Source organism: Phoca vitulina, unplaced genomic scaffold (assembly GCF_004348235.1).
Source record: "Phoca vitulina isolate PV1807 unplaced genomic scaffold, GSC_HSeal_1.0 scaffold30, whole genome shotgun sequence".
In the NCBI taxonomy this organism is placed as follows: Eukaryota; Metazoa; Chordata; class Mammalia; order Carnivora; family Phocidae; genus Phoca; species Phoca vitulina.
In genome coordinates, this window is record NW_022589733.1 from 18,641,013 (window position 1) to 18,659,405 (window position 18,393).

An 18,393-nucleotide genomic window follows, 5' to 3' on the forward strand; every position below is an offset into this window, starting at 1 on the left:
GAAGGGGAGGGTAAGGATGAACAAGATGGATGTATATTAGGCAGGTTTGTACATTTAGTAATGAAGAGTTTAGGGAGTTTCCATATGATAGCATCAACTTTTTTTCTTTAAGGAATAAGATGGAATCTTCTGTTGGAAGCAGAGGGGAGTGTGGGTGATTTGGCAGTTTGAAGAATGTGGACAAGTTTGAAATAGTTGTTGTAAAGAAAGGGGAGAGTAAGTTACCACAGAAACATAATAGGATTCTAGGTATGATGAAAGGGCACCTTTGATGTTGATATTCATGAATTTATAAATACTAATTCGCCCTGCTGTGTAACTTTCTTAAATAGCACTCAGATTCTTTAGGGTAGGTGGTAAAATAACAGATAGTAGGGTTCCTCCAGGTTGATAAAGACATACAGTCCAAGAATGTTATCAAATGCTGTGAAGATGGGAGACTGTAGAATCTAACCTGAATAAGAAGGGAGAGAGGACTTCTGGGAGTGTTTAAAAATAAAAAAACAACAGAAGAGGGTCAGCAGATTAGAAGTTTTCATTGTTACCATCATAGCAGTAGTAATTGAACAGGCAAAGAGATAATATAAAATGCCTTTACGTTATCATCTCAGGAGTTGGGAGGACCCTAGACAAAACCCTGGAGGGCATTATATATGAGAATGGAAATCAGTGGAGCCCCAGAGTGCAGAAAGAATACTGGATTGGACTGCCAACTGTCTTCACTGGCCTTATGACTGACAATATACAAATCAGGTGGCACACACAGAAGAATAGGTTCAAGAAGTGTTTGGGGGCGCCTGGGTGGCTAGTCAGTTAAGTGTCCCTCTCATGGTTTTGGGTCAGGTCATGATCTCAGGATTGTGGGATTGAGCCCGAATCAGACTCTGTGATCACTGTGGAGTCAGCTATAGATTCTCTCCCTCCCCCTCCCCTTCTCCCCCTCTGCCCCTCCCCCCACTTGTGCTGTCTGTCTCTCTCTCTCTCAAATAAATAAATAAAATCTTTTTTTTTTAAAGTGGGCAGTCCTTGTTGTGGTTGATTACTGTCTTTTCTCTGTAGCATTTGGCTTTTTTCATTTTTTTCTAAAATGAAATTTTGAATAAAATTTTTATAAAAGCAAATACATTACTGCGAATTTATTTTTTAAAAAAGACAAGTTGAGGGGCGCCTGGGTGCCTCATTTGGTTAGGCATCTGACTCTTGGTTTCCGCTCAGGTCATGATCTCAGGGTCCTGGGATCAAGACCTGCATCACTTCTGCACTCAGCACAGAATCTGCTTGTCCCTCTCCCTCTGCACCTCCCCTGCTCACGCGTGTTCTCTCTCTCAAATAAATAAAATCTTTAAGGGAAGAAAAGGGGAAAAAAAGGCAAGTTGAAAAAATATTTTCAAACACCCTAATTGTCTTCTGCTCTGAAACTGTCATTCTATCCTTCTGGATCCTTTTGATCCATTTATAGCGCAACATTTTAAAATAAAAATGAGACCAAAATATATATAGTATACTAATTTTGTGGCCTCAGCATTTTTATTTTTCTTCTTGAGCAGATAAAGTGTTACAGAATTTCAATAGCTTCTAGTATTCTAGTGTGTGATACTTATATTAGAGTTATGTTTGTCTTAATTTGTATGAATTATTTATATTAAAGATTTTCTTTTTTTTTTTTTTTTTAAAGATTTTATTTATTTATTTGAGAGAGAGAGAATGAGAGCGAGCGAGTACATGAGAGGGGGGAGGGTCAGAGGGAGAAGCAGACTCCCCGCCGAGCAGGGAGCCCGATGCGGGACTCGATCCAGGGACTCCAGGATCATGACCCGAGCCGCAGGCAGTCGCCCAACCAACTGAGCCACCCAGGCGCCCATATTAAAGATTTTCACCTTTTATTTGTTGTGACAGTTCTTTTTTAAGTTTTGCTTATAAAAATTTTTAGATATTCAATGGCGCCTGGGTGGCTCAGTCGGTTAAGTGTCTGCCTTTGGCTCAGGTCATGATCCCAGGGTCCTGGGATAAAGCGGGATTGAACCCTGTTTTGGGCTCCCTGCTGAGCAGGGAGCCTGCTTCTTCCTCTCCCTCTGCCCCTCCCTGCCACATTGTGCTCTCTCTATCTCAAATAGAGATAGAAAATAAAATCTTTTTTAAAAAATTAAAAAATAAAAATTTTAGATATTCATAAGTTGCTTGTTTTTGATTAGTTACCTTTTTGACAACCCCCTAGCAATAGGAACCTGACCAATATCAATATCCAATGAGAGAATAATCAGTTGCAAATGGCTGTTTTGAGTTTTTTGTTTTGTTTTAATTTTTATTAGTGAAGTATAGTTGACATACAATGATATGTTAGTTTCAGGTGTAATAACTTTTTTTTAGAATTGGAGATTGTATTTAGCGTAGTTTGTCCCATAGTCAGTTTACTTTATGAATTGAAGACCATTCCCGGTATATGTGTATGATTTACAAATTACCCTTATCACAGAGCCCTTCCCTAGTGGTGCTGCCTGAATTTCTGCCCAGCCTCTAGCTTCAGAACTTCGGATGTGGGAGCCCTCTCTTCCATCCCAGTATCCCTGAAGCTTTTGGGGGACTATACCTCCCTCTGAAGCCTAGCAATAGTATTTTGTACTGGAGGTACCATCTGAGCTCTGGCTTTGGAATAGTGGGGTTTGGGGGGACAACATTAGAGCCAAACTTTCATGTATAATTATTTTATCTATGGGAAAGTATATTCTATGCTCTAAGTAGTTCACTGGACAGACTTTTGGATTATGGTTCTCCATTCTCCAGCTGGGAGAGAAAGCCTGCCTAACAGTCAGGAGATCCGGTTTCAGTTCTGCCACAGACTTTACCCACTGATTAATCTATATAAAATGAGGATATAAGTCTTAAAAAAAAAAAAAGAAGAGGGGCTCAATCGGTTAAGCATCTGCCTTTGACTTGGGTCATGATCTCAGGGTCCTGGGATGGAGCCCCGTGTCAGGCTCCCTGCTCAGCGGGTGTTTGCTTCTCCCTCTCCATCTGCTCTTCCACCCCTGCTCGTTCTCTCTCTGTCTCAAATAAATAAATAAAAATCTTTTTTTAAAAAAAGGATATAAGTCTAAAGCAATGGTTTTCAGGTTAAATTGTTTTACTTTTCAAATAAAATCTTAGGTAAAAAGCCAATATATAAAAAGGATGAAATCTAGCTTGGGTACTCTGGTTATACTGGAAGAGGGATCCAGAGAGCTTCTACTCTTTGGATGCCCTTTGTTCTCTTCTAAGAGTTTTGTAGTTTTGCTCTTATGTTTAGGTCTTTGATCCACTTGAGTTAATTTTTGTATATGATTTTCAGATAAGGTTCCATCTTCATTATTTTGAATGTGATATCCAGTTGTCTCAGTACTGTTTGTTGAAGAGACTGTTCTTTCCCCCGATGAATGGTCTTGGCACCCTTGTTTGAAGAGCAATTGACTATATATTAGAGGGTTTGTTTTTGGTCTCTCTATTCCGTTGGTCTGTATGTCTGTCCTTAGGCCAGTATCACATGGTTTTAATTGCTGTAGTTTTGTAGTAAGTTTTGAAATTACAAAGTGCAAGTCCTCTGTCTTTGTACTTTTTCAAGATTGTTTTGAGTATTTGGGGTCCCTTGGGATTCTATATAAATTTTAGGATGGGTCTATTTCTGCAAAAAAACATTGCTGGGATTTTGGGGTTGAATCTGAAAATTGTATGGGGAAGTGTTGTGTTCTTAACAGTTAATTAAGTCATCCAATCCATGAACCTGGGATATTTTCCCATGTATTTAGATCTTCTTTCATTTCTTTAGCAGTGTTTTGTGCTTTTCAGTTTGTAAGTCTTGCCTACCTTGGCCAAATTTGTTCTTTAGGGAACAGATTTATTTTTTGATGCTATTATAAATGAAATTGTTTTATTTTTTTGGCAGACTAAGTTATTTTTTATTGTTTTAATTTAAATTCAATTAACATATAATATAGTATTGGTTTCAGAGGTAGAGGTCAGTCATTCATCAGTCTTATATAATACCTAGTGCTCATTACATCACGTGTCCTCCTTAATGTCCATCACCCAGTTACCCCATACCCCCACCCCCCTCCTTTCCAGCAACCCTCAGTTTGTTTCCTATGATTAAGAGACTCTTATATGGTTTGTTTCCTGCTCTGATTTCATCTTGTTTTATTTTTTCCTCTCTTCCCCTATGATCCTCTGTTTTGTTTCTTAAATTCCACATATGAGTGAGATCATATAATTATCTTTCTCTGATTGACTTAGGAAATTTTCTTAATTTCCTTTTCAGATTGTTTATTGCTTATTTATAGAAATACAACTGGTTTCTACATGTTGATTTTGTGTCCTGCAACTTTGTTGAATGTGTTTTTGTTAGCTCTATCAAGTTTTTTGTGCATTCCAGTACTTTTTTTGATCCCTCATTATTCCTCTTGTAATATTTATCTGATGTTGGTTGAGGATCAGATGAGGTACACGTGAAGACCATTGTAAACTAGAAGCTCTATGAATATTAAATTAGATTAGATCCGTGGTGTATGATGCAACATGCAAAACCAGGTGACCAGTAGGTTTCAGATCAGAGATCTCAAATTCAAGGCTTTTTTTTTTTAAGATTTTATTTATTTATTTGAGAGAGTGCGAACAAGAGAGCACAATCAGGGAGCAGCAGAGGGAGAAGGAGAAGCAGACTTCCCACTGAGCAGGGAGCCTGATGTGGGGCTCAATCTCAAGACCCTGAGATCATGACCTGAGCCGAAGGCAGCCGCTTAACCAACTGAGCCACCCAGGCGCCCCTCAAATTTAAGGCTTTTATTAGGCCATAGAGCTTTGGGGGTTTTAAAAAAATCATTTATTTTGAATAGGTGATGTATATACCTGGTAGAAAACATTCAAAAGACACAAAACTTACATAGTAAAAAGTAAATCTGGCTCTTGCTCTTATCCCCTAGTTACCTAGTTTCCATTCCCAGTGCTAAACCCAGTAGTTACCAGTTTCATGACATCTTTCTGGAGATATATAAGCAAAAACATGCACATGTATTATGCATATGTCTATATACACACGTTATTTTACAAGATTTGTGATATGTAACACACTGTTCTGTAACTCACTTTTTTTGTTACTTAGAAACGTATTAGAGATCTTTCCACATCACTTCATAGAGTTCTGTACAGTGTTGTTGTTTTTTTTACTTGAACACTTTTAGAGCAAGAACCACTCCCTGTTGTCTTATGCTTGCTGACTTCACATATTTTATATTATTTGCCTTCTCTGAAGGCATTTGAATTTTTAACCCCTGGCTTGGGTGCATGCTAAGTTATGTAGCCTAGAATGAAGGCCCTTTATAATCATTGTATATATTATGTAATAATATTTGCTCTAATAATTTTCTTTTTAGTTTTGATGAAGCAAGAACACAAAGAAGAGGTTGACTTGTCTACAGTTCCAGCATTGTCTGTGCCTCATCCTGCCCAGACCCAGAGGCCTTCCTCAGACACAGGACACCCACATGACAGTGTACTGTCGACACAGAGAAGCTTGGTTTGTCCCATCCAGCAAACATATGCATCCATGGTAACTTCATCTCACCTGCCACAGTTGCAGTGTAGGGATGAAAGTGCTGGTAAAGAACAGCATATGATATCTTCTTCAGTCATGCACCAGCCTTTTCAAGTCACATCGACACCTCCTGTGGGGTCTTCCTATCAGCCTATGCAAACTAATATTGTGTACAACGGACCAACTTGTCTTCCAGTTAATGCTGCCTCCAGTCAAGATTTTGATCCGGTTTTGTTTCCACAGGATGCAGCTCTTCCTAGTTTAATAAATCTTGGCTGTCAACCACCGTCATCCATACCTTTTCATTCTTCAAATTCAGGCCCAACAGGACATCTCTTAGCCCACACACCTCATTCGGTGCAGACCCTGCCTCACCTGCAGTCAATGGGATTCCATTGTTCAAACACAGGACAAAGATCTCTTTCTTCTCCAGGGGCTGACCAGGTCACAGGCCAGCCTTCCCCTCAGTTACAGCCCATTACATATGGTCCTTCACATTCAGGGTCTGCTACAACCACTTCCCCAGCAGTCTCTCATCCCCTGGCTAGTTCACCACTTTCTGGGCCACCATCTCCTCAGCTACAGTCTATGCCTTACCAATCTCCTAGCTCAGGAACTGCCTCATCACCGTCTCTAGCCACCAGAATGCATTCTGGACAGCACACAACTCAAGCACAAAATACAGGCCAGGGAGGTCTCTCTGCACCTTCATCCTTAATATGTCACAATTTGTGTGATCCAGCTTCATTTCCACCGGATGAGGCAACTGTGAACATTAAGCCTGAACCTGAAGAGCAGGAACCTAACTTTTCAACAATTGGTCTGCAGGACATCACTTTAGATGATGGTAAGTTCATCTTTATGTTCTTGAAGCGGTGAAGATCTGGGAACTTCCTTCTCTGATAGTCATAAAAAAGTCACCATGGATTGCTTATTGGCATATGGCATGTGGTTGGGCTTTTTTTTTTTTAAATAGTTGTTGTCACTAGAAATATGTTAATATATGACTTTGAGAGTAGATGTGAAAATCTATGCTTTAAAGTCTGTTGTACCACTAATACCTGTTGCGAAGGGTGAGACCTTGAATGATAGCCTGTTATCCATTCGTGATGGAACTAAGGACATGAGATTTATTGAGCATCTCTTCTTTCCAAATATATAGTGAGATCTCAGTGTCTGGAGAATGGAATTCAGAAAACATTGCTGAATGGCATCTATTTGAAAGGCACAGAGTTAGATGATGGGAATACTAGGAATGTGTTTAGAAAGAGTTCCTGTCCTTGAGGAGACTCGCACCAGTAAAGAACCTGTTCCTCTGTGGCCCCGCCAGCTTGCTGAGTCAGATAGTGGTGATGGTACAAGACGAAACTGGTTGGCTGTGGCTGGCACAGATGTTGGCACCAGGATAAAAAGCTATTTATATAAATGTTGCAAGTTGGCACATAGACCTCTGTTTTAACAAACTCTGGAATATTAGTTATTTCAATGGTTGAAAATTCCCCAACATAGGATTTTCAGGCAATAATTTTCAACTTTATTCTTGGCTTTATTGTTTATATAGTAGTGAAATTTTGTCTAAATAGGAATTTAGTGAAAGCTACCTGTAACTGTTCAATATGAAAATTCTAAAGAATTTTCTAAATTCTGAAGAATTTAATTCTCTCTCTGATTCTGTATTTTCTGTATAGAAAAGTAATTCTTAAGTCAGCCATCTGGAGAAGCTGAATTTACTGCTTAGTTGCAGAGCTGATATTAAATCCCAAACACCAAGCATACGGGGAAAGGAAGGTAAATAAAATGTGGCATCCCCACTCCTAGGGCTTCCACCAGATCAGTATATGACTGATGGGTCTGCAGTGGGTCTGAGTCACTTATAATCAGGGTCTAAAAGAAGCATATTAGATCATCAGAGAGCTGTGATAGATTGCAAAAGAAGGATTCAGCAATGGGGCAATTGGCTGGCTTAGTCGGTAGAGCATGGGACTCTTGATCTCAGGGTCATGAGTTTGAGCTTCACACTGGACCTAGAGCTTACTTAAAAAAAAAAAAAAGGATTCAGCAAAGCTTACTTGCGGAGGTGATATTTGAGCCAAGTCTTAGAGGATGAGTATATGTTTTCAGTAAATGAGTATCAGAGGGCAAATCAGACAACATAAGCAGAAACAGAGCTGTGTCTGGGAAAGCATGATTATCAGTGGCTGGAGGGCAAATGGCATAGTAAAAGATGGCTTTCAAAGCCATAAGGGGATGTGCCAAGTCATTTGTGTGTAAACAGAAGATACAGTTGGCCCTTGAACACTTTGGGGGTTAGGGGCACCCACCTTCACTCAGTCAAAAAAATCCATTTATAGCTATCAACTCTCCAACAACTTAACTACTAATAGTCTACTGTTGATTGGAAGCCTCACTGATAACATAATTAACATATATTTTGTATGGGTTTTTTTTTTTTAAGATTTTATTTATTTATTTGACAGAGAGAGACACAGCGAGAGAGGGAACACAAGCAGGGGTAGTGGGAGAGGGAGAAGCAGGCTTCCCATGGAGCAGGGAGCCCTATTTGGGGCTCGATCCCAGGACCCTGAGATCATGACCTGAGCCGAAGGCAGATGCTTAACGACTGAGCCACCCAGGCGCCCCTATTTTGTGTGTTATATATATTTTATACTATACTCTTACAGTAAGCTAGAGAAAATAAAATGTTATTAAGAAAATCATAAGGAAGGGGCGCCTGGGTGGCTCATTTGGTTAAGCGTCTGCCTTCGGCTCAGGTCATGATCTCAGGGTCCTGGGATTGAACCTTGAGTTGGGCTCCTTGCTCAGCAGGGAGTCTGCTTCTCCCTCTTCCTCTGCCCCTCCCCCAGCTCATTCTCTTTCTCTCAAATAAATAAATAAAAATCTTTTTAAAAAATAAAATCGGGATGCCTGGGTGGCATAGTTGGTTAAGCGTCTGCCTTCAGCTCACGTCATGATCCCAGGGTCCTGGTATCGAGCCCCACATTGGGCTCCTTGCTCAGCGGGGAGCCTGCTTCTCCCACTGCCTGCTGCTCTGCCTGCTTGTTCTCTCTCTCTCTCTGACAAATAAATACATAAAATCTTTTAAAAATAATAAAAATAAAATCATAAAGAAGAGAAAATACATTTACAGTACTGTGCTGTAAAAATCCACATGTAAGTGGATTCTTTTGATTGAAACCCATGTTGTTGTTTTAAGATTTATTTGCGAGAGAAAGAGAGCGTGCATGAGGCAGAGGGAGAGAATCTTTCAGGCAGACTCCCCACTGAGTGTGGAGCCCGACACAGGGCTATGACCTAAACCCAAACCCAAACCAAGAGTCAGATGCTCAACCAACTGAGCCAACCAGGCGCCCCAAAACCCATGTTATTCAAGATTCAACTGTGTACATGTAAACTGAAGCAACACCTACAATTCATTATTTCTTTTAATCCTTATTAATCTTCCGTCTCTGAGATAGTGATCATGTAGAGAATTGGACTTTCTGAAGGTCACACAGCTGGTAAGTAGCAGGGCTGAGACTGGAATCACATCTTTTCAGTCTGGTCTTTTTTCTGGCAGTACTATAGTTGCCTCCCAGCAACAGCAGGCCATGGCAGTTAGAACTCTCCGCTAAAAGGTCCCTCAAGCTTTTTATTTTTAATTCCTAAAGGAACATGGGTGCCGAACTTCATTGCATGAACACGTGTTCACAACTGTCTCTGATCTGTCGCACTTGTATTGGGAGTACCTTGAGGGCTCTGATACTAAGTGTCTTACTGTTCTCTTTATGCGCAGTTGCCATTAGTGTTACTGCCTGCTTGATAATGATGAACACCAGCTGGAGAGCAGACTTCTACTTTGATGCAAAACAGATTTGAAATAAGTAAAGGCTTTTTAAAATATACATACGGGGTGCCTGGGTGGCTCAGTCATTAAGTGTCTGCCTTCGGCTCAGGTCATGATCCCGGCGTCCTGGGATCGAGCCCGGCATCGGGATCCCTGCTCAGCGGGAAGCCTGCTTCTCCCTCTCCCTCTGCCTGCCACTCTGCCTACTTGTGCTCTCTCTCTGTCAAATAAAGAAATAAAATCTTTAAAAATAATAAAATAAAAGTAAATTTAAAAATAAGAATAAATTAAAATCACATTAAAGATTTTAAAAGATTAAAAATAAAATAACCTTTTTATTTTGCGATTTTTAAATAGATGGAATCAGGAATCATTCAATTATTACTTAACTGTTATTTTTAGAAATGTGGACATTAACACCTTAATTTTTTATTATAAATTCAGTGACATTTAATAGAGAAGATATTAGTGTACCTCAGCTTAGAGATTGAAAACTTGTGGACCTAGAAATACTTCTAATAACAACTCCCTCATTTTATAGATAAAGAATCTAAGTTTTACAGAGCCTACGGTTTTGATCCAGGGTAACACACAGTTAACAGAATATAAAGACTAAAATCCAAGTCTCCTGGCTCCTAATTCAGTGCTTTAGGTATTTTTCCTGTATCTGTAATCATGTTTCTCACTGGTCTGTGAATGAGACTGCAGATGTAGAGCAATCAGAATATTGAAAGAAACTGCCATTTTCTCTGTAGAGCCTCAGTTTGTGAGAGCTGCCAGGGCAATCTTAAGATTATAGATTCCCAGGGGCGCCTGGGTGGCTCAGTCAGTTAAGTTTCTTTTTTTTTTTTTTTTTTAAAGATTTTATTTATTTATTTGAGACAGAGAGAATGAGAGAGAGAGCACATGAGAAGGGGGAGGGTCAGAGGGAGAAGCAGACTCCCTGCCGAGCAGGGAGCCCGATGCGGGACTCGATCCAGGGACTCCAGGATCATGACCTGAGCCGAAGGCAGTCGCTTAACCAACTGAGCCACCCAGGCGCCCCTCAGTCAGTTAAGTTTCTGACTGTTGATTTCAGCGCAGGTCCAGATCTCAGGGTCGTGAGATCAAACCCCACGTTGGGCTTCCTGCTCATTGGGGAGTCTGCTTCCCTTCTTCCCCTCTTTCCCTGCTGTCACTCTCTCTGTCTCTAAAAAATAAATAAATAAATCTCAGTATAAAGAAGTTTTTTTGTTGTTTTTACGATTTTATTTATTTATTTGTCAGAGAGAGAGAGCACCACCAGGGGGACCGGCAGGCAGTGGGAGAAGTAGGCTCCTCGCTAAGCAGGGAGCTTGATATGGGACTCGATCCCAGCACCCTGGGATCAGGACCTGAGCCGAAGGCAGATGCTTAACTGACTGAGCCACCCAGGCGCCCCAGATTCTCAGTATAATGAAGTTTTAAAGGCTCTCTGGTCCATCCTCCTCTTTCACACTGGAGTACATACACTGGTATCCTTAATGATACTATATTCCTGTGTGTCTTCCTCTTCACCTTCTTTGGAACATCTCAGGGTCTTTTGAGTTCTAGCTGCCCTTTTTTTATGTGGGTTCTGATGCCTCTGGAATCATGCAGAACAAATCTAATCCTTCATGTAATAGCCCTTCACATTTGTGAAATCTTGATCTTTTTCCCAGTCTTAAAAGCACTCCAGCAACTTCACCTGTCCCTCACCCTCACCAACCTCTGCTTGACCCTGGTGTTTTAGTTCCTTTTTGTAGTGCAGTATGTAGAAGGGAGCACACTATAGCCAGCTAGAGTGGATTGGAACTGTTACGTTCCTTGTTCAGAAGGCTTTATTTTATCAATACAGTCTGAGGTCAGGGGATTTTCTTAGCTCCATTTTACTGTTGATTTAGTGAGTCATAAGGACTGCTAAATCACATCCTTTCTCTCCCCACTCCCTACCCCTTGGGTTTTTGCGTATGTTGTTTTTGAAACCCAACATTAAACTTTATAATTATCCTTGTTCAGTTTCATTGAGGCGATTTTGGCCCCTCATATTAACCTTCCAAGCTCAGAAGAGTCTTTTTCAGCGTTGTGTGGCTCCCTCCCCAAGGCATATTCTTTAGGGGAATAACAACAGCAGAATACTGATTTTTACCAAGTGATGTTTTCTTTTAAGAAGTCCTCTTGGGGGTCGCCTGGGTGGCTCAGTCAGTTAAGGGTCTGCCTTTGGCTCAGGATCCTGGGATTGAGCCCCGCATCCGGCTCCCTCAGGAAGGAGCCTGCTTCTCCCTCTGCCCCTCCGCCCTGCTCGTGCTTGTGGTCTCTCACTCTCTCTCTACTTAAAAAAAAAAAAAAGGAAGTCCTCCTGAAAGGCTATAATACTACTTATTCATCCAATTAGGGCATTGTTCAAAATTCTTTTGCTACTTCTTTTTTCTTTGTTACCTAGATGTACCACTACATCCCTGCTTAAAAAGTGTGCTGTCTGGGGCGCCTGGGTGGCTCGGTCGTTAAGCGTCTGCCTTCGGCTCAGGTCATGATCCCAGGGTCCTGGGATCGAGCCCCGCATCGGGCTCTCTGCTCAGCGGGAAGGGAAGCCTGCTTCTCCCTCTCCCACTCCCCCTGCTTGTGTTCCAGCTCTCTCTGTGTCTCTCTCTGTCAAATAACTAATAAAACCTTTAAAAAAAAATTTTTTTTTAAATGTGCTGTCTACATCTCTAAAATTATCAATGAGTTTTTACTTGTGTTACAATTTGTATTCCTGGAGCTGCAATTTTTCCTAAAATTTCCTGTGCATTATAGTGTGTATGTCCCAGTTTGGACCAAACGATACACATTAAAACGGTACAGAAATATAGAAATTGTCACAGCTGTGTTTTAAGCATTTTAATTAAGATTATAGTATTGTTAAACTAGACTGCCTTTGACCGTTAAATATATGCCCATTTAATTTGTGACTGAGCTGAATCCAGTTACAGCTTTCCATTAGAATCCCTCAATTCCCACTTGTCCTCTTTTGTTCACAAACTAACAGAGCTGCAGCTGCAGCCTTTCAGTAGAGAAGAGGGTACATGTTAAATATAGCCTGGCCTGCTGCTGTGGTGAAAACTGACACGGCCACTTGCAGGCTCTGTGCAGTAACATGCTGATCCTGAATGTAGGGCAATTACTAATTCGACTGTAAACAGGGACTCTAGACATGACCTCAGATGCTGCGTTCTGCATATAAGTAACAAGCAGAAGTGCCTACTTTGAAGTAGCAAGGGAGTGATAAAATGAAAGATTGAGGATGGGGAAAGTAGGAGGCTGGTGTGGAGGAGCAGAGATTGTGTTTTATTCTACCTGTTGGATATTAGTTTCACTGGTGTTTATTATATTTAAATAAAACGAAATAAAGCCGTGTATAGCCAGTGGTGAGAATGGGTCACAACTGAGGTATTTAATGACTTTGGGGTAAAAAAATAGAGGAAAGCAGATAGTATTGAACTTTCTCCTTTAACTGGGACTTTGGGTAGCTCATGAATCCTCTTCTGGGAAGCATACATGTCATGTCCAGCATCAAACATATTTATGAGAATAACTCCAGAGGCAGGAAATTCCCATAAATAATGCCCACATAGGCTTTGGATAGTAGTTCATGCAGAACAGACCATGATGGAGATTCAGGACCTTAGACATAGCGACTCTTGGGTATATGATAAGAAAGTTTAATTTTCAAATCCAGTGAAGGAACTGTAAGCATTTGAAAGAATCTTTTATTATATCAAGTGTGTCTGCGTATCTCCACAGACACAAATTAATTGTACTCCATTCGAACAAAAATTTTTGAGTCAACTTGATACTGAAATTTATACATAAACTAAGAAAAACTCAAGAGAGGCTACCACTAAATAACTGGCATATATATCCTAGCATATCAGAAGTCTTCAAAAGAAGTTCACTTTAAGAAGTATATTTAAAAATAATGAATTATGGTTACTATTCTTGATAATAAAGCACTTTTTGAGCTCTGTGCTAGCCATTTTGCTAGTATAGCAGTAGCTCATTAGTTCTTCCCAACAATCTGTGGAAAGTGAATTATTAGTTTTATTTTTTGGAGGTGTGGCTCAGAAAACTTAACTACTTTGCCAGTGTCATATGGCCGTAAACATTGGGACTGGCATTTGAATCGAGTCTGCCTGAAATTTAGATTTTCTCCAATGTTTAGTGGTTTCTGAAATAGCTATAATTGATTACTTTATATAATCTCACCTCTGTAAACATAATAAACATAGTAACTGTCTTGTGTCTGCCATGCATAAGGTACAAAGCCAGTGTCTAAAGATGTATTCAATTTTAAAAATTTATATCTTGTTTTTGAGTTCCTTTGGAGGTGGATCATTCACAAAGACAAAAATATTTTAAGTGAGAGATACATAATTTTAGGCTCACCAGTTCAGCTTTTATGGTTTCGTGGTAATTGGTAATTGTCTGGCTTTGTGTGACAAGGTTACCTCTAGCCATGGATCTTAGCTTTTGATAAATCGTAGATTGAGTATACTCAAACAATTCTTTTCTGTTTGAAGATGTCTGACTTTTTTTTTTTTTTTTTTGACATTACCTACCATTACTGTCTGGGCAGGAGGAAGAGTATCAAACTCTTAAGTTCTGGTGGAAGATAGGGTATGGTTGAAAGTGATGGGTACAGACATTCTAGCTTTACATATACAAGAATTGAAACAAATTAAGTCCCTTATCATCATATTGTGTATTTAAAAGCATCCGTAAATGGTTTTATGTAGAATGGGAAATTTAAAATTTGATTATATTTGTGTTTCTAAAGATAAACATTGGTTTTTGGAAAAGTCACACATTCATGTGTTAAAAATGCTAAAGGTAGGGCGCCTGGGTGGCTCAGTCGTTAAGCGTCTGCCTTCGGCTCAGGTCATGATCCCAGGGTCCTGGGATCGAGCCCCGCATCGGGCTCCCTGCTCCGCGGGAAGCCTGCTTCTCCCTCTCCCACTCCCCCTGCTTGTGTTCCCTCTCTCACTGTGTCTCTGTCAAATAAATAAAATCTTTAGAAAAAAATGCTAAAGGTACAACATAGTACATAGTGAAAATTCTCCCTCCTAGGTACATAATTGTCCTCTGTACCGACAGTTGGAATTACCAGGTTCTTGGCTGTCACCTCAAGGGTATTTTATACATTTATAAGCAACTGTGTACATTTTTTCCTTATTTTTACTAGTATAGTATATATACTGTTATGCATTTTGCTTTTCCCACATATTCAGTCTTGGAAATTTTTCAGTACTGTAACATAAAAACTTAATTGGAAGATATTTTTAATAGAATAATCCATAAAATATTCCATGATATAGCTGTACCTTTATCTGTTTAATAAGTACAATAAATAACTTTGTACAAATGTGATTTCCTTTCTTTTTATAGACACCCGTGTATGTATGTATATATAAATGCCTAGAAGTGAGATTGCTAGACCACTATTTTGAGAAAGATTGCCAGATGTCTTTCATAAAAATTATACCAATTTACATTGCCACTGGCATTGTGATAGGGTATCTATTTCTCTCATACCTTCCCCAACACATTCTGCTGTCAAACTTCTTATTTGCCAGTGGAATAAGTGGAAAATAGCTTCTCAGTATAATTTTAGTTTACATTTCACTTAAGAGTAAAGTTGTGTACCTTTTTACATGCTTAAGAGAAAATCTTTGTCGCAAATCAGTCATCTCTGTTGGTATTTATTTACTTTTCTATTAGATTATTGATCCTTTCTTATTGATTTATAGAATATAAAAGCCCTTTATGTGTTAAGTTCCTTAGCTCATTGAGCTGTGAGTTAACAAAAATTTTCCCCAATGTAACATGAATTCTTTCCATGAAGAATTTTTTTTGCATTTATATAACTTATTTTTTTAAGATTTATTAATTTATTTTAGAGAGAGAGAGAAAGAGAATGCATGTAAGCAGGGCAGGGAGAGAGAGAGTCTCAAGCAGACTCCCCACTGAGAACAGACCCAACACGGGGCTCAATCCGACCCCAACATGGGCCTCAATCCGACCCCAAGATCACGACCTGACCCGAAACCAAGAGTTGGATGCCTGACCGACTGAGCTATCTAGGCGCCCCTACATTTATGTAACTTCTGAATCATTTGTTTTGCCTTTCATAGCTTCTGTGATTTTTTAAATCTTTAATTGATCAGGAATTTATTTTGGTGGAATGTATGAGGAATTGATCCAGTATTACTTTTTTTCAGATGGTTACCCAGTTGTCCAAACATTATTTATTAAACAATTGTTTTTCCATTTGATTTAAAATGCCAACTTTATCTAATACTTAACTTCCCTGTATATTTGGATCTCTCTCTGGACTTTGTCACAATAGGAATGTTTAATTTTAAATCTTTAACCTTGCATTAGAAATTCAGTAGTGTGAGTGAAACAACACATAATTTTGTTGGCAGCTTCTTTATAATGTGATCAGTGATTTTTACAGTTTAACACCGATTTATAGAATATGAATTGTTGCATACATAAAGTTTATAAGTTGATTACATTAATTTAACTATTGTTTGCCCACATTATGAATTAAACTGTATTCATTTGTTTTTTCAAACAGCATTTATCAAGTACTTATTATATGCTAAGTACTATTATTATAGGACCTCAGTGAATAAAACAGATCCTTACCATCACAGTGCTTGCATTCTAGTGGGAAGAGACAGACAATAAACAATAGACACAGTAATTAAGTAAATTATAAAATATGTTGGGAGTGCTATGAAAACAGAAAAAGAGCAAGCAAGGTAAAGAATATTTGGAGTGTTGTGAAGGGTAAAGTGGGGAGAAAATTGCAGTTTTGAGTAGAGCAATCAGAACAATCTAAAAGTAAGCCTTATTGATGAGGAAACATTTGATCAAAAACTTGAAGATGAGGAAGTTATCAGTGTGAAAACCTGTGGGAAGAGTATTCCAGGCAAAAGTGACAGCCAGAGGAAAGACCCTAAGGTGGAAGCATGCCTGGTTTTATTAAAGAGGAAAGGCAGTGAGGCCAGTGTGGCTGGAACAAGAGGGATCTAGGGGGAAAGTAGTAGGAGGTGGCATCAAGGAGGTAACAGCAAACCATAACATGTAGGGCAACAGTTCTCAAACTTTTTGGTTTCAAGACTCCTTTATAATCTGAAGAGTTATAGAGGATTACCAATCTGGCTTATATCTATCAGTATTTATTGTATTAGAAGCTAAAACAGAGCTTTTAAAAACCAGAAGACACAGGCACACATTCCAGTACAGCAGTGAAGTCATCACGTACCATGTAGATCCACTGGAAAACTCCCCTGTAGATTCATGAGAGAATGATAGTGACAAAGGCAAAAAACATTTTAGGATTATTGTTGTTATGACAATTGCAGACACTCTTAAAAGTTCTCCGGAAAAAATCCTCATGTCCCTGATCATACTTTAAGAACTGCTATGTAGAATCTTATAGCCCTTGTAAGGTTTTGATCAGATGAGTCATGATCTGATGTAGGTTTTAGCTGGGCTGCTCTGGCTCTTGGTTAGAAAAAGGACGGTAGGGAAGCAAGGGCAGAAACCGGGAGACCAGGTAAGATGCTATTATAGTAACCCAGGCCAGAAATGATTTAGACTAGGTGGTAGCAGTATAGGAGCTTTGAAATGGTCTGATTTGGGATGTATTTTATTTTATTTTATTTATTTATTTATTTATTTTTTAAGATTTTATTTATTTATTTGACAGAGAGAGACACAGCGAGAGAGGGAACACAAGCAGGGTGAGTGGGAGAGGGAGAGAAGCAGGCTTCCCGCGGAGCAGGGAGCCCGATGTGGGGCTCGATCCCAGGACCCTGGGATCATGACCTGAGCCGAAGGCAGACGCTTAACGACTGAGCCACCCAGGCGCCCCTGATTTGGGATGTATTTTAAAGGTAGAGCCAATAGCATTTCCTGACAGATTCCATGTAAGGTGTGAGAGAAAGAAGTTAAAATTGGCACCAATGTTTTTTGGTTTCTTTCCTGAGAAACTAGAAAGATGGAGTTGCCATCGGCTAAGATGGGGAAGGTTATGGATGGAGTAGGTTTTGGAGAAAGGTCAGGTGTTCAGTTTTGCATGTGTTGCGTTTAAGATATTTGTTGAACATTCAAGTAAAGATATCAAGTAGTCATTTGGATGAATGAGTCTAGAGTTTGGAAGTGAGTTATAGACTGAAGATAGACATTTGAGAGTTGTTGGCATGCATATGCTATTTAAAGCCAGGACAGGGGCGCCTGGGTGGCTCAGTCAGTTAAGCCTCTGTCTTTGGCTCAGGTCATGATCCCAGGGTCCTGGGATCGAGCCCCGCATCGGGCTCCCTGCTCAGCGGGGAGTCTGCATCTCCCTCTCCTCCCCACTTGTGCTCTCTGTTGCTTTCTCTGTTGGTATCTCTGTCTCTCTCAAATAAATAAATAAAATCTAAATAAATAAATAAATAATAAATAAAGCCGTGACACTAGATGAGGGCAGTAAGTGATCAGTTAACTGTCCAGCCTTTATCAATTTAAGTAATAATGGCATTTCTCTACAGTGTTGCAGAGTGCATGCCTGCACATACATTTCAGGAGACTCTACCTTCTTTGAGTAAAGAAATAAACAGATTCACACAGGTTAAATGACTTCCCTTGGGTCACCAGTATTGTAAGTGATGAAACTAGGGTTCCAAAGCCTTTATTTTCATCTGCCCACCAGGTCTTTGCCTTGTCTGTATAAACCAGAAATGTCTGTGTTTATTGATTAGGTGGCTAAAGAAAGCAGCTTGGTCAAGTAGAGAGGCAGCTTGGACAGTTGGGGAAATTTTGCTTTCCTTTCCACAAACATATCTCAGGATCTGTAAATATTTAATTTGTTAAAACTTTGAGATAAAAGGAACAGATTTTGTGTTGCAGATTTTAAAAATTTTAAGAGGGATTTACAAGTGTCTGTCAGGTCTTGCCTGTG

At 39.6% G+C, this 18,393-nt stretch overlaps 1 protein-coding gene across 2 annotated transcripts in view; it reads left to right on the top strand.

Annotated features, from left to right (window-relative positions):
• Nucleotides 1-18,393, top strand: part of NFATC3 (nuclear factor of activated T cells 3) — a 117,219-nt gene that overhangs the window by 83,717 nt on the left and 15,109 nt on the right. For both annotated transcript variants that reach the window (XM_032424590.1, XM_032424591.1), the window contains exon 9: nt 5,400-6,407. In XM_032424590.1, the coding sequence (XP_032280481.1) occupies nt 5,400-6,407 (1,008 nt within the window). The remainder of the gene's footprint in view (nt 1-5,399; nt 6,408-18,393) is intronic.